This window comes from Cydia pomonella, chromosome 20 (assembly GCF_033807575.1).
Source record: "Cydia pomonella isolate Wapato2018A chromosome 20, ilCydPomo1, whole genome shotgun sequence".
Classification (NCBI taxonomy): domain Eukaryota; kingdom Metazoa; phylum Arthropoda; class Insecta; order Lepidoptera; family Tortricidae; genus Cydia; species Cydia pomonella.
Window position 1 is genome coordinate 5382256 of NC_084722.1, and position 16456 is coordinate 5398711.

The window sequence follows — 16456 nt, forward strand, 5'->3', positions numbered from 1 at the left end:
ATTTATTGAAGTCTGTCAAATATACATTTGAAAATACAGCAGTTATATATAAAAGTATGTCCCTGATGGCCAGTTTCAACACTCCCCCTACATCAGGGCAGGCTTACTTATCATGCCCAACAGGGTGCGTGCTCTGAGGAAGCTTTCCTTGGGCAAAGCTTTTGTCAACGTATCCGCTACTTGCTCCTTGGATGGCAGGTAGAGGACATCTACCATCTTTTCGTGGTACATTTCTTGCACGAACTTATACCGTGTGTCTATATGCTTAGTCTTGAAATGGAACACAGGGTTTTTGACTAGCTTGATTGCACTTTGGTTGTCCACAAACAATGTAGGTATAACGTTGAATCCTCGCACTTCTTTATAGAGACGATTGAGCCAAATAACCGTCTGGGCTGCTAAGCTGGCTGCAACAAATTCTGCCTCGGTCGTTGAAAGGCTCACACATCTTTGCGTTTTTGAAGACCACGACACTGCTCCCCCTGCGGCCAGACATACATAGCCAGAAGTCGACCTTCTCGTAGTCTTGTCTCCGGCGTAGTCCGCATCGCTATATGCTACGAAAGAATTTCCTTCCGCTGACGAATACTTGTACAATATACCAAGGCATTGGGTTCCCTTCAAGTATCTCAAGACTCGTTTAGCGATCGCATAGTGGCACGTATCGGGTTTTTCAACATGTTTCGATAATACATTTACAGCAAAGGAAATATCCGGTCTACTCACAACCGATAAATATAATAATTTTCCAACCAATTCTCTGTAATGAAAATTATTGACATTCGTGTCACTGTCGAGTTTGAAATTTTCTGTCATCTGACTTTTGTCTATCGGAATAACAACAGAGTTTGCATCACACATGTCATAATGTTTTAAAATAGTTTTTATGTAGGCTTCCTGGTTGATAAATATTGAGCCGTCATTTAGGCGATTTATTTCTAGCCCAAGATAGCAACCAACTTCAGAAGTTCGAACTTGAAATTCTGCCGTCAGGGCACTCAGGAACTCTTCCATACATGTTTTGTTTGGAGATAGGACTAATCCATCATCCACGTAGATCATGACGATGAGTTGCCGATCTTGGCTTATAAACAAGCACGGATCAGAGTCACTTTGCTGAAGCTTATATTTAAACAGGAACGAACAAAACTTCTTGTTCCAGCACCGTGGTGCTTGTTTCAAGCCGTATAGGCTTTTGAGAAGCTTGCAGACGCGCCCTGATCCGTCGTCAAATCCTACAGGTTGCTCCATATATATAACCTCGTCGATGTCGCCGTACAGAAAGGCAGTCTTGACATCGAATTGGGTAATGTGCATTTTTCTAAGAACTGCTTCGCTAAGCATAGTCCGAATCGTATCCCAGCGAACAACAGGGCTAAAAGTTTCGTGATAATCGATCCCGTGCTCTTGGCTGAATCCTCTGATGACTAGTCGAGCTTTAAAACGTTCAATAGAACCATCAACATTCTTTTTAATTTTGTAGACCCATTTGTTGCTGAGGGCCTCTCTATTTTGAGGTAAATCAACAAGAGTCCACGTATTGTTTTGTTTAAGAGAATTCATTTCCTCTTCCATGGCATTACGCCATTCTTTATGGTTCTTTGAATCCATTGCTTGCTTGTAAGTCTGAGGTTCATCTTCTGAAAGACATATACAGCAATTAGATCGGGAACTTTGAAGTAATCGTCTATCTCTTAGATTGTAGCGATTTACTGGATCTTCATTAGAGTTAGGATGAGTTTCAACTTCGCTAGTTTCGGGTATATCGGGTAGTACAGCCTCATCCGGAATAGCCTCATTACGAGAGTCGTTTTCTGTTTCAAAAATCTCAGCTGTTTCTGGATCTTCATGCTCGCCTATAACACATGGAAGCTTGCAAAAGTCGGAAGAAACTGTTTCTGATCTAAACAGTACATCTCTTGAGATGATAACGTCATTCTTTTCAGGTATCCAGATACGATAGCCGTCTTTGTCTCCGCAATATCCCACCAAATATCCTTTTACAGCCTTCTTATCGAGCTTCTTACGTTTCTGCTTAGGGATATGTACAAAACATTCTGTGCCGAAAATACGTAGATGGTCAATACAAGGTGTCTTGTTATACCAGAGCTCATAAGGTGTCTTCCCTTTAATCTGTGTTGGTCCAGTCCTGTTAATTACGTAACTCGCAGTATTAATGGCTTCAGCCCACAATTTTTTCGGAAGGTCTTTATTGTATAGCATGCTTCTTGCTGCCTCAACAAGAATCCTATTTTCTCTCTCTGCACCGCCATTTTGTTCTGCTGTGTAAGGCATACTCATGCGGTGGTGTAGGCCAATTGCTTCGGTGATACGGTGTACTTCGACATTGTTGAATTCTTTTCCACCATCTGTGAGTAATTCTTTAACAACATGACAGGCCGTTTTAATTTCAGCAATAAATTTGGGTAGTACGCTGGCTACTTCGGATTTTTGTTTTAGGAAGTATACTCTTCTAAACTTTGTGAAATCATCTTTAAATACAACGAAGTATCTTTTTCCACCAAGTGATAGTTCTGACATAGGTCCACAAACGTCAGCGTTAATTTGATCGCCTGGTTTATTGCCACGATGTTGCCTTGTACCGAATGACAATCTAGTCATTTTTCCGTATACACAGCCATCACAGTCATCTTTCTCTGGTGAAAATTTTATACCGTTCCGTGTAAGGACTTCCTTTACATGTCTTTTATTTTGATGACAAAATCTTTCGTGCCAAATTTGTAAGTTAGTCCCTTCTTTGACCACACATGCGTTTGCAGTTCTTACTCTCATTAGAAGTTTGTACAGATTACCCTCTCTGATGCTGACAGCTTTAACTTTGCCGCTCTTGTCTTTAAAGATGCGCTTGTCCTTGTCGGCTACCTCAATGTAACCGTGGTCTAAGGCTGAACCAGCTGAGAAAAGGTTTTGACCTGCTTGCGGTACATACCACACGTTATTTAGGTGAGCACGATTCCATTTTCCATGTACAGACATTTCTACGTCAACAATTCCTTGGCCATAAGCATACATAGCCCGATCATCTCCAAGGCGCAGGGCTTTTGGGTTATCGAAAGGTGTGTAGCTTCTGAACCAATTTGCGCTAGACGTGACATGATGAGACGCACCAGAGTCAACGATCCAGTTTGAATTGGGATCGCTAAGACGAGACAGAAACGCATCTCCATCAGCCTGAGTGGACTCGTTACTCGCAGGTTTCTTTGTGTTGTTTCGCTTCTTAGATTTCTTGAGCAAGAAACACGCCGATCGCTTATGTCCGATTTTGTTGCAGTGTGTACATTTAACGTTAGGTTTACTTGATATGAGAGCTTCGTCAGATATAGAAGTAGAAGAATTAGTACCGAGATCTCCAAGGCGTTGCTCGTGAAGGCGCAGACGTTCCATAAGAGTAGAAATATTTCTATTCTCTTTAGGCACTGACTCCCAGGCATTTTTGAACTCGAGGTATGTTGAAGGTAAGGTATTCAATATCCTGTTCATAAGTAATGATTGAGGGAGTGCTCCTTCTTCCTTTAATTCGTCGTTGAGTTGTTGCCATAATGTATGTAGCTTAGAGACGTGCATAGCAATATCATCAGCTTCATCTTTAGTATAGGTAAACAACTGGCAGTACAACAAATCGAGTCTTCTCTCATTCTTCTGCTCGTAGACCGAGTGAAGTTTATCCCACATTTCCTTACCAGATTTGGCAGTGAGAATATGCCGTTTCGGTTCGGCGGACACGCTACATCCTATGATGCATTGCAATAGTGAATCACGTTCTTCATATTTGATAAGCTTCTTTTGATAACTTTCGGTTTCGTCAGCCGGCGCATCACTACTTGGCGGAACAGGAACAGACTCGACGCCTTTTACTATACCTTGCAGTTTGTGCATAGTTAGTTGCAGGTTTATGTCGAACTTCCATTCTAACCAGTTGTCTTGACCGCGTAGCTTTTCAATATTAAAGCGATCTAGTTTTTGACCACTCATATTTTATACGGAACACAAAATCTCAAAAGATAAAACTCATCCGAAAAATAGAAGAAAAAACTCACTATAAAAGGTATATTTGTAAATATTTAACCATAACCTATTGAAACAAATATTCCTCTAGGACCATTTATTGAAGTCTGTCAAATATACATTTGAAAATACAGCAGTTATATATAAAAGTATGTCCCTGATGGCCAGTTTCAACACTTAGTTTACCCTCTGGGCTGGAAGGTCAGATGGCAGTCGCTTTCGTAAAAACTAGTGCCTACGCCAAATCTTGGGATTAGTTGTCAAGCGGACCCCAGGCTCCCATGAGCCGTGGCAAAATGCCGGGACAACGCGAGGAAGAAGAAGATTAAGGACACTGACAAATTAATGATTGACTTATAATATAACAAAGTGATCCAAATGAGATGAATTATTTTTGCTGTTTATCTAAAGGATTTGAACATAGTAAATTTTGTTTCTCACAAATGATCCAAATGGATTGGATAATTTTCGTTAGTAATATCTGGGGGCACGGCAGTGCCCCCACCAAGTCGAGCAAAAAAGCACGGCCGTACCATCCTTTTCTCGAAGCAATTCAGACCATTTTCGACCCCCTGTAACTTCGTTGTGGATAAAACTAGAAGACTGAATTTTCAGTAACCATGCAGGCATTGTAAAGACACGGTATATTTCAAATTTCATTCAATTTGAACCAGTATTTTAAGAATTATAACGGGTCAAATTTCTTAATTTTGTCACTCACTGACTCACCGATCATCAAAATTCTAAGGCACTTCTAGCAGACCTAGAAGCTTCAAATTTGGAATATAAGTAGTGTTTGGTGTATGAATCAAGGAAAAACTAAAAAATCTAGAAAGGACCGCAAAGAAAATTAAGCCCATACAGCCAAGTCTTCAGTTAAATTTTTCAATATTGGCTTTATTCGTAACGATGTTTTATGTTTTATTTATACATATATACAATAAGTAGAAAGTACCGAAAAGGAAAAAAGTAGAACTGTCTACAAAATACAAAAAGAAATGAGATCCCATCAAAAACAATACTTGTCAAAAAAACCAAGTCTCGCAACTCAGTTGTTCTGCGGCAAAAAGTTGTGAGATCCATGTAATACCAAGTCGGTTATTAATTTATTCAGTCTCTACTTAAGCGACTTTCTGTCTGAATACGTCCAGTCTCTAAGACCACGATCGTGGTCCATAACAATTGAAAATCAATTGTGTCTGGAATCTCCGTACTCGAAGCATTAAGTTGTTACGTAATAATTAACAGCATCTTATAGTGACGCATATCAATATTAAAATTATTTAATGTTTTATATAAATATATTGAGACTTGGCCATCGCACTAAATAATTGAATTTACATGTGTTTTCAGGCGATTGAATTTACACGTGTTTTCAGGCGACGGCGGTTTTACTTTTTACCGCAGAACAACTGAGTTGCGAGACTTGGTTTTTTTGACAAGTATTGTTTTTGATGGGATAGTAATAATAAGGATAAAAAGTGTGAATTACATTTCCTTAAAAAATATCCAGGCAGGTTAGAGTTCTTTTGATAAAATAAATGTGGAGCAGTTACCTACATTAAACATGAAACATTTATTCAGCAAATAGGCCACAGGGGCACTTTTACATGTCAAATATTTACAAACAATAAAAATAACAATTTCGCTGCTAAGGGCGCTAATATATTGTATACGGAGTCTTTCAAAATATCAAATGTATAGTATTTTTGGTGATTACAAGTTGTTTTGTCGCGAATTTTTTACTCGTTGTTCATAATTGTGGTAAATCCTTTTTCTATTTTTGATTATTCATGGTATTAGATATAGTATAGTAAATGTTAGTGATTAAAAAAGTGCAAACTAAAATATATATGCTAAATTAAACAGATTGAAAAAATGGCAAATTTAGACGTTTAAATACTTTTGTGTATATGAGAACGTTTTTTTTTTTAAATAAGCATAGCAGAATGTTGAGAGCTGTTTTTCGGATCTCTCTTTTTCTCTGTTTCTCTAATCGGACCACCATCTGCAGTGGCGCCAACTGGTGGGTTGCTCACAGGTATGGTTATGACTGTGTAGCAATGTAGGCGTGTCTCGAAAATCGAGTCAATCTACCGTATGCGTGGCAGAGGGGTAGAGCGACTATGCTACGTCTTTAGGATTCGTAGCTTGTGGCTCCAACGCTACATGTACAGTCAGCATCGATAGTAGCGGATAAATTTCTAAAATTTACTTTCAAAAGTATATCTTTTACCGTTCTAATTGTTCTACATGCAGAACCATCACATTTTGTTAAGCTTTTGACACCTTGTTTGTCACCTTGCTACTTTTGATGCTGACTGTACCATGTGCAATCACGTTACGAACTATATTTATTTGCAGGGAAGCGCGCGAAGAACTAGCCCGACGTATAGACGAGGGCCTCGAAAAGCCCCTAGAAGTATATGACTACAAGGCGAAGCCCCGTCTCACTCTAAAATTACCAGAAGCCACTCCAGAAGCGTTCGACATGGTGCTTAACTTCATATACACGGACCGGATCGATCCGAGCGAGAAGTGTAAGTTATGTTTCAAGAGCAAAAGCGAGACACGGACAAACAGGGATCGGAACCGGTTTTTTGCAAAAACATCGAAATAACCATATATTTCGGTTTATTTTATACTCTAAATGTAGGACTCCGTTGTGTTTTCAGATAACGACTTCGTATTATTAGATTGCCTAATTAGAAATGAAGTAATTAACAAAGAACGAAAAAATACCGTTTTCGTTCCCATACAAAAAATACCGGTTTCCGATCCCTGCCGACAAGAGTTTAAGAAAGGACCGAACGGCAAACTTTTGTATTTACCAGCGATATTATTAAGTATATCATTGTTTAGAAGAAATGAGATCTTGCATTGCCTTTATCGTCATTTTAAATGCAGATTTCATTCGCAAATTATCGCTACTCTGAAGGGAATTTCTTACTTACTAAACTCAAAATTGTTGCAAATATCTTTTCCTACAGATGAGGACCCCGAAAAGCCCTCCACCATCCTCCAAGTAATGGAAGTCCTCCGCCTAGCGCTACGCCTGAACATTCCTCGCCTTCGCGGGCTCTGCGCTCGCTTCCTAAAGGCCAACCTTTGCTACAGCAACGTGTTACCAGCTCTCCACTCCGCACACCACGCTCAGTTGCATTCTGTTAAGGAGTACTGTCTCAGGTATGTGCTACTTAGCATATCGGCTACGCAGCGCGCTTTCTCAAGGCCTGTGCTACAGCACCGTGTTGCCAGCTCTCCACTACGCGCACCGCGCCAAGTTGCATTCTGTCAAGGAGTACTGTCTCAGGTATTTGCTACGGCTGAATATATCAGCTACGCGGTGCGCTTACTCAAGGCCTATGCTACAGCAACGTGTTGCCAGCTCTCCACTCCGGGCACCACGCCCAGTTGCATTCTGTCAAGGAGTAATATCTCAGGTAAGTGCAATAAACAGGTAAGTGCAATAAACAGGTAAGTGCAAAAGTTTCTTGTGCAATAAACATATTTTTTATCTTTTATCTTTATCTTTAAGTGCTGCGGCTGAACATATCAGCTACGCGGCGCGTTTTCTTAAGGCCTGTGCTACAACAGCAACGTGTTGCCAGCTCTCCACTACGCACACCACGCCCAGTTGCGTTCCGCCAAGGAGTACTGTCTCTGGTATGTGCTACTGAACATATGGGTTACGCGGCGCGCTTTCTCAACGTGTTGCCAGCTCTTCTCCGCGCACTGTATAACTGTCTCAGGTATGTGCTACGTGTGCTACGGCTGGACACATCGGCTACGCGGCGCGCTACCTAAGGCCAATTTGTGTGACAGCATCGTGTTGAGAGTACTTTCTCAGGTTTGGTGCTACGTGTGTCACGCACGATCGTTTCATCAAGGAAACTGCTACAGCATCATATTGCTAGCTCCACGCTTAGACCAAATAGGTATTAGCTCTTCTTTAATAATTCGAACATTTCGAACTAGGGAAGTTCTATGAGAGCATAACCGCTTCCACATTTACAACTTCTATACAAGCAAATCTTGTTCTTATGGCAAGCGACAAAGTGGGACGTAGGACTTAGGACATAGGAGACCTAACAGAGGTCGAGTTATTTTCTTCATCTATACTCTTTTATTTCTATTTCGCAGATTTTTAGTAAAGGATTACAACTTTACGCAAATAGTGATGTCGCCAGAATTCGAAACAATGGAAAAGAGTCTGATGGTGGAAATGATCCGTCGTCGGCACCGACCACAGGCCAAACCACCAGCGCCGCAGGAAAGCGACGAAGATATTATAGGTTAGTACTGCGATTTTATATATGATGTTGTGTAGGTCCATACTTTAAAAAAAAGAGTCCTATGGTGGAAATGATTCGTCGTCGACACCGACCACAGGCCAAACCACCGGCGCCGTAGGAGAGCGACGAAGATATTTTAGGTCAGTATTGCGGTTTTTACTGAATTTACTGATATGTATTGGTGAATGTGGTCTGCTCTGGTAGTTTATGGTGATCGTTGCATGAGAAAAGAGTGTCGTGGTGGATTTGATCTGTTGTCGGCACCGACGACAGGACAAACCCCCGGCTCGTCAGGAGAGCGATGAAGATGTTATACTTTAGGGGTCATCCATTAATTATTAAGGGGGGAACCTTACTTAGTATTGCGGTACTAAACCAAAAAGCTACCAGGAGCCAGTAGGAGCATTCAACGCCTTAAGACAAACGTTGTGGAAGAGAAAAGATTGAAATTATCTGTCATTGACCCAGCATAGGCCCAGAGCGTATGCGATACTACGAGTGGAAGTCAGCGTCACAGGTTGGCAGGTCAGTTGTAGAATCAATTTTGCTAACACAAACTCAACCGGTTTCAAGTATTTTTACGTGTAATAACGGCGAAACACATTTTATCCTTGATTTTTTTGTTTATGGCCGCAGACTGGACGCACGCGGCGCGCGGTCCTAAACAGTCTCATTCTTAAAGGGGTATCGTGAGATCAGTGGCGCCACTTTGGGGGGATTGTAAGTAAGTAAGTAAATATTCTTTATTGCACCAACAATTATACATTTTACATACATGTAAAACTACAAATTATTTTTAAAGGAAAATAGAACCAGGTAACAACAGGCGGTCTTATCGCTAAAAAGCGATCTCTTCCAGACAACACAAGAAGATTGTGTTTTCTAATAAGCCAATTTATTTCTGCAAAATTTAGCACGGGTAAGATGTAGTCCTATAAATTCCCCCACTTTTAGTCTTTGTCATATAGTTTAGTTTTTTTTACTATTTACGTTTTTAACGAAACGGAACGGAGTGGCCACTATTTTTCGTTTTGTAAAAATAGTAGTAGCATAAGTGTATAAATTTTATCGAGCCGCGCGAACCATCGCTCGCGCTGCCCGGTTTCGAGTGGCACGATCAAAATGTATAGACTTGTACAAAATGTATAGACGTGTGAGACTGTTTTGGACGCCAGCGGCGACGGTTTGCCCCGCCGCGCGCCGCGTGCGTCCAGTACGCGGCCTAAGGCCGGCGCCCCACTGCTGCGCACGCTACATCCACGGCCCACGTTTTAATACAAACCGTGGGCAAGCCCACGAAATTTTGTATAGGAACGTGGGTCGTGTACATAGCGTGCGCTGCAGTGGGGCGCCGGCCTAAGGGAGTGAAATAGGGGTCGATAAGAAACTATGGAAGACGGTTTAACAAGTTTTACGTGAATGAAGTTTCTGAAGACCCCGATCGTCAGTTTCGATGTATTTTAAACAAGAATACATATTTTATCCCAAGGAACAACGCTCGAGCAAGACATGTGCGTGTTCGTGGGCGGCGCGGGCGCGGGGCTGAGCGACGTGCGGCTGCGCGTGGGCGCCGCGTGGCGGCCCGCGCACCGCTCCATCCTGGCCGCGCGCGCCGCCTACTTCGAGGCCATGTTCCGCTCCTTCTGCCCCAGCGACAACACCGTCAACGTGAGTGTACACACAGACACGGCGTGTTCGTGGCGGCCCGCGCACCGCTCCATCCTGGCCGCGCGCGCCGCCTACTTCGAGGCCATGTTCCGCTCCTTCTGCCCCAGCGACAACACCGTCAACGTGAGTGTACACACAGACACGGCGTGTTCGTGGCGGCCCGCGCACCGCTCCATCCTGGCCGCGCGCGCCGCCTACTTCGAGGCCATGTTCCGCTCCTTCTGCCCCAGCGACAACACCGTCAACGTGAGTGTACACACAGACACGGCGTGTTCGTGGCGGCCCGCGCACCGCTCCATCCTGGCCGCGCGCGCCGCCTACTTCGAGGCCATGTTCCGCTCCTTCTGCCCCAGCGACAACACCGTCAACGTGAGTGTACACACAGACACGGCGTGTTCGTGGCGGCCCGCGCACCGCTCCATCCTGGCCGCGCGCGCCGCCTACTTCGAGGCCATGTTCCGCTCCTTCTGCCCCAGCGACAACACCGTCAACGTGAGTGTACACACAGACACGGCGTGTTCGTGGCGGCCCGCGCACCGCTCCATCCTGGCCGCGCGCGCCGCCTACTTCGAGGCCATGTTCCGCTCCTTCTGCCCCAGCGACAACACCGTCAACGTGAGTGTACACACAGACACGGCGTGTTCGTGGCGGCCGCTCCTGCACTCATCAGCCTTACTCTCAGTGAAAAGAGCAGACGGCAGTTTCACGGTTCGCAAAAATGCTTGGAGGCGAGATAATGACAGATGTAGTGAATAATCCTTTCCCGTCGTATTTTCTCAGAAGCTTTCGTACTTGTCATGCTACTTTAGTCAACCTCAATACAGAAAGTACTGAAACTGACTGAAACAGCATGACACGTTCGTACGTTTCCATAAAAATACGATGGGAAAGGATTAATCACTACATCTGTATTATATTCGCTCCAGTGTTTTGTATCGGTATATACATAGGCCGCCTTTACACCTGTAAGTTTTACTTACGTAAGTAGGGACACAGCTATACTATAGAGTGAGAGATGAATATCATTAGCTCATTCTAACAAATAGCTTTGTCCTTTACTTACGTAAGTAAAACTTACAGGTGTAAAGGCGGCCATAGAGACAGACCAAGATATCGCTGCAGCGATTTTAATAGCATAGACTGTGCAAGTAATTTTTTTATTTATTTAAATTTAGGTAACGACAATACTTATTGACTACATCTCCATGTTTCCCTACAGATTCAAATATGCGACACGGTGCCCTCAGAGGAAGCGTTCGACTCGCTGCTGCGCTACATTTACTACGGAGACACCAACATGCCTACTGAAGACTCGCTCTACTTGTTCCAAGCACCGATTTATTACGGTAAATATTCCTAACTAGCTGTTGCCCACGACTTCGTCCGCGTGGATTCAATTTTCGGAACACACTATCAACCCGTTTCTAACCGTATTAGGGGCTAAATTTTCATAATCACTAAAATTGTTTTACGTACTTTCTAATATTCTAAATTAAATTTCATATTCCCAGGGTTTACTAACAACCGTCTCCAAGTATTCTGCAAGCACAATCTACAGAGCAACGTCACCCCGGACAACGTATTAGCGATATTACAAGCGGCGGACCGAATGCGCGCCGCCGACATCAAGGAATACGCGCTCAAGATGATCGTGCACAACTTCTACCAGGTGAGCCATGTCACCACCAGACAACGTACTTTACTTCTTTTTTAAAGTTGGCAGATGTTTTTTATACATAATTGTTGGGGAAGTACCTCCACCTTACAGAAAACCGCAGTCGAATAACACTAGACCCTGCTCATAATGTTGTTGTCCTGTTGGTGAGTAATGTTGCCAGAGCTCGACAAGGGTGCGGAGTGATAGGGTCGGCAACGCGCATGTCACTCTGCATGTCCTCTGGAGTTGCAGGCGTACATAGGCTACGGAGACTGCTTACCGTCAGGCAGCCCGTATGCTTGTTTGCCACCAACGTAGTATTAAAAGAAATCCATTATTGTAGATAAGTTGTAAACTAAAAAAAATCGTTGTTCAAATTTGAGTGTTGGTGTAAATCGGTGGCAGAGCGATGATTTCGTACCGTAGCTGAGATGTAGTACAAATTTGATCTATTTGTCTTAAGGGTCCCCAGTAAGTTCGGTTCTTCATACAAACGTAGTCACGCTCTCAATTGAAAGACTAGTTACATTGTCCTGAAACTTTGTACTTACAATAGGATAAGGTTTATAAAGTTTTGTGATTCGTTTATGTGGCTTCAGATACCACAGTTAAAAAATATAGATACTTAATTTAAGTTTTTCATACAAATTTCTTTTTGCTATATTTCGTTAGTTTTATAAACTGGAGCTATATAAACTAATCACAGAACTAGATATATCTTATGTCATTGTTTGTGCAAAGTTTCATTACAATCCAACAAGTAGTTTTAAAATGACAACGAAAAGCCGTTCGTATGGGAGGGTGAAATTCGGCCGAGATCGCCGGGGATTTTTAAGTATTGGATTTTATAACTTTTTTGTAATCTATTACTGTGCTAAATCGTACGTAGAGTAAGTTTAAAATTGACAGAATAATCACGTTAAGTAATGTTTTTATGTACAGCTGGCCCACCAGGAGTCCATCAAGAGCCTCCCGCAGCCGCTGCTGGTGGACATCGTGGTGGCGCTGGCGTCGGCGCGGCGCGCGGACTCGCCGCTGCCGCCGCGCGCGCTGCCCGCCTCCGCCTCCGCCGACACGCTGCCCGACGACGAGCACCGGCGCAGGGACCACCCCGGCTACTGGTAGTGACCGTGACCCTGCACTGACCACACCCATAGGCTCGACTTGTCGACACGGCCGCGCTCGCTTCCCAAGTCGTCGACACGTTGGCCGGCGACGACCGTCGCAGGAAACCAAACCGTTCCAAATATTTATGGTTGTCGATAGTCCTAAGAAACCAGACCATCCCAACTATGTATGGTTGTTGATCATCGTAAGAAACCAGACCAGACCTGCTTACCATCAGGCGGGCCGTATGCTTTTTTGCCACCGTCGTAGGATTTATAAAATCCAACTATGCATGGTTATTGATCATCATAGGAAACCAGATCATCCCAACTATGTATGGTTGACAATCATCATAAGAAACCAGACCATCGCAACTATGTATGGTTGACGATCATCGTAAGAAACCAGACCATCCCAACTATGTTTGGTTATCGATTATCGTAAGAAACCAGACCATCCTAACTATGGGTAGCTAGACCGAATGAAACATTTGTCGTTGCTGTATTTGTAAATTCCGATAAACGTGGCCAGACTATAAATTTTGATAATTTCACGAAATGCCATTTTAGAATTCTTGATATGGTTAGGTGAGGTTTGACTTCTCAATGATGGGGCCAACTGATCATTTCATGAAATGATAGCAACAAGATCAGGCCATATATGGATTTTTGAACCAAAGTCATACCAAAACTATTACTGGTTTTATTTCCTGAAAAATTGACGGATCACATAGCGGAATGTGCAAGCACGATACAAATATCTATTAGAATCTTAGAATAGAATAGAAAAATATTTATTGCTAAAACCCTCTACATAAAACATTAAATAAATAATTGAAGCTTATAAAATCTCTTAGGTTTGTACATGAATAATATCCACAGCCGCGCTCGCTTCCCTCGTCGTCCGCCGTCGCCGCCACGTTAGTGATGGTACAAGAATAGTTTGGATTTCTAATAGTTACATAGTCAATTATTAGATTACAATTATAGGTAAGTTATTGACACAATTGATTTGTATATAAAAAAAGAACATATTATATTCAGAGTGAAAAGAAAGATATGTTATGTTATAAAGATTAATTATGTAAATTTACTAGGTACACATATAGATAGGCAATTTATTTGTTAGCTAAGACTGCATTTATTATATTATTAATGCTTATGGAAGATATGTTTTAAATTTTACTGATACTACATAATGTTTTAGCAAATTATATACAGGACGTTAAAACGTTATTTATTTTACAAAGCGGCAGGGTTTTTGTTTAACCCCTCGTGCTAATAGTGACTACGCCTTTACGCGCGGGTATGGCTTTTTTTAATGGCAGCACACTTATTGTTTAAGAAAATACAAGACGCATGTTAACAGCACTAATGAGGCAACATATTTTTAAAAGAGGTATATAATGCCACGATCTCTCTTTGATACCTGTTTATAGTACATTACGATACAAGTGCGAAAAATAGGAAAGTCGAAACAAGTGGAGATATAATAAAACACGACCGAAGGGAGTGTTCTAAATCGACACGAGTTGCGTAATATGTTAATTTTCGCACTAGTGCGGTAAATTAGCACCATATGTACTGTAAAATATTATATTACGAATGTTATTTCTCTATTCCTTGTGTTTGTAAGGATGTAGTGGTATATAGATACATGCGTCAAGTCACTATACTATAAAATTCCATTTCGGAAAAAACTAAACTGACTGATTTTGATGTTGATCGCTTCAGCATAATATATTCTAGGTTTATAGGTTTCGGTTTTTTGGAAAAATACAATTTATATATATGAATAACTTATTAAAGTTTTGGCTCATATACCTTATAAACATGTTTACTGATTCATTTCTTATTCGAGATAATGACAAAGGCTAGGTAACGTCCAAATTGATTATAATTGTATCACAACAGGAATTTAAATATCTTTCGAGAAGCATATTAGTATGCACTTTATTTACATTTTTTATGAGAATTTGTGAGTGAGATTTACTAATCTAGTCATTTTAATGTGTATTGAAGACACCATATTACTACATCTAGCATGACATTGTTGTTAAGTAATAACTAGTAATAAGTGACAAAAATATATCTTAAAACAAATGAAATAACTTGTTTATTTTTTAAGTTATATTTAATTAAATCACATTGTTCTCAACAAAATTATCTAATAAATTAATCCATTTGATGTTGGTATTTTTTCATTACTTGTACTTGTGTTCAATATCCTTCCAGAGTTTCTGTAAAGAAAAAAAAAACATGTTTCATTAATAATATTTCCCAAAATCATTGCATAGAAATTCTCCTGGAAAAGAAAGACATATTCAAAACTTCTTTTAAATAATCAAGTCACAGAAGTAAGATTAGCATTGTATGGAGGTATAATTAGATGATTTTTGCTGAATGTTTAACTAAAGTTGTACCATTCTCGAGAACATTCTCAATTTTGTACGGGGAATGTTCATACGAGAATATTAACCAGAAAGCATTCTCGAGAATGGCACAATTATATGTTTAACTGTCGTCATTGTCTGTCAATGGCTTTCCTTTGACCCATAGTGAACGCGACACCTTGTATATTAACAAAACATTAGTACAACAATTTGTTAACTTATATAAACTGGTAGGTCAGTACTTGATAGACAGCGTCTGGGTGGGCTTCTGTAGATAGGTATTAGGCTTAATTAGGCTATTATTTAACTAGAATTAACAAGTTATTGGATATGTAACTCGTAATCTCAAGGTTATTATCAGCAGATTCTTGGCAATAGGTACCTATTTAAGAATATTATGTTTAATTTTTTTATCGGGCAGTGAATTAATTCATCGCAGTTAACACTCAAAGAGAATTGTTTTAAATAGGGAACTAGGATCATCAAGACAAAAATTATATAACTAAATACTCACTCCCTTGTTTATACTCTCGAAGATGGAAACTGCTACTACATCGAACGTTCGTTCGAAGAAGAAAGTACCGCCAGCGACGGCCAGAAGAAACGTCGATGTTCTTTTGAACAAAGCGCGGTTTAGCGTAGCCAAGAAAGACATTTTCGCAGAAAATCTCTTCTCGCACGTCGAAAGGTCTCGCAAAAAATTTTAGACAGCCATAGACAAGATACACGCAAGTGTCAAAAGGGTTGCCATGCGTGCCACGGTGCTATTAAAAACCAACACAAAATAACAATTAAGGCTAGTTTACACGTCCGGATTAAATAATCATCAATCTCGCAACAGTACCTCAAAGAGCATATAATCACTACGTGCATTACCTCTTTATTTTAAAATAAGGACCTATCAAGTGATAGAGATGCAGATAACGAAATTTTTGTTTACGTGGCACTTTTATGGTAGACCCTCAGGAAACCGCTTTTATTTAATTTTATAACCTGGCAAACTCTCCACAAACCATTTATACCACTACAATGAAGCGCGGTATTCAAAAATATCGTTGAGTGATCGGTCTACGCTGCTTACATTTGATTCAGCTGCCGTTTTTTGTCTGACGCTTTAACATTATATAAATAACAATAAATAGACATGTACATTGTTTTCGTTACTCATCCTGAGTGTATTCATTGACAATAACACAGCACTTTCCCTACCAGTATGTGCTATTGCTATTAGAATAGATTCAGTCAGCTTCGAATAGTCTGTCGAAATATTATTTCAACATAAATATGTAAGTCGGTATCAATACATTTCCA

The 16456-nt window shown here is 41.1% G+C and overlaps 2 protein-coding genes across 2 annotated transcripts in view; one reads left to right on the plus strand and one right to left on the minus strand.

Annotated features, from left to right (window-relative positions):
* LOC133529126 (leucine-zipper-like transcriptional regulator 1) overlaps positions 1-14940 on the plus strand; it is a 51381-nt gene extending 36441 nt beyond the window's left edge. The window contains exons 9-15 of the mRNA XM_061866762.1: positions 6391-6566; positions 7017-7212; positions 8170-8321; positions 9811-10604; positions 11209-11335; positions 11501-11658; positions 12589-14940. Of these exons, the coding sequence (XP_061722746.1) occupies positions 6391-6566; positions 7017-7212; positions 8170-8321; positions 9811-10604; positions 11209-11335; positions 11501-11658; positions 12589-12771 (1786 nt within the window). The 3' untranslated portion in view covers positions 12772-14940. The remainder of the gene's footprint in view (positions 1-6390; positions 6567-7016; positions 7213-8169; positions 8322-9810; positions 10605-11208; positions 11336-11500; positions 11659-12588) is intronic.
* On the minus strand, positions 14865-15871 carry LOC133529124 (cytochrome b-c1 complex subunit 9). Its single transcript, XM_061866760.1, has 2 exons — positions 15660-15871; positions 14865-14992 (listed from the first exon to the last, which is right to left on the minus strand). Exons 1-2 carry the CDS (start codon positions 15798-15800, stop codon positions 14957-14959), a joined length of 177 nt encoding a protein of 58 aa, XP_061722744.1. The 5' UTR covers positions 15801-15871; the 3' UTR covers positions 14865-14956.
* Positions 15872-16456: the final 585 nt, after the last annotated feature.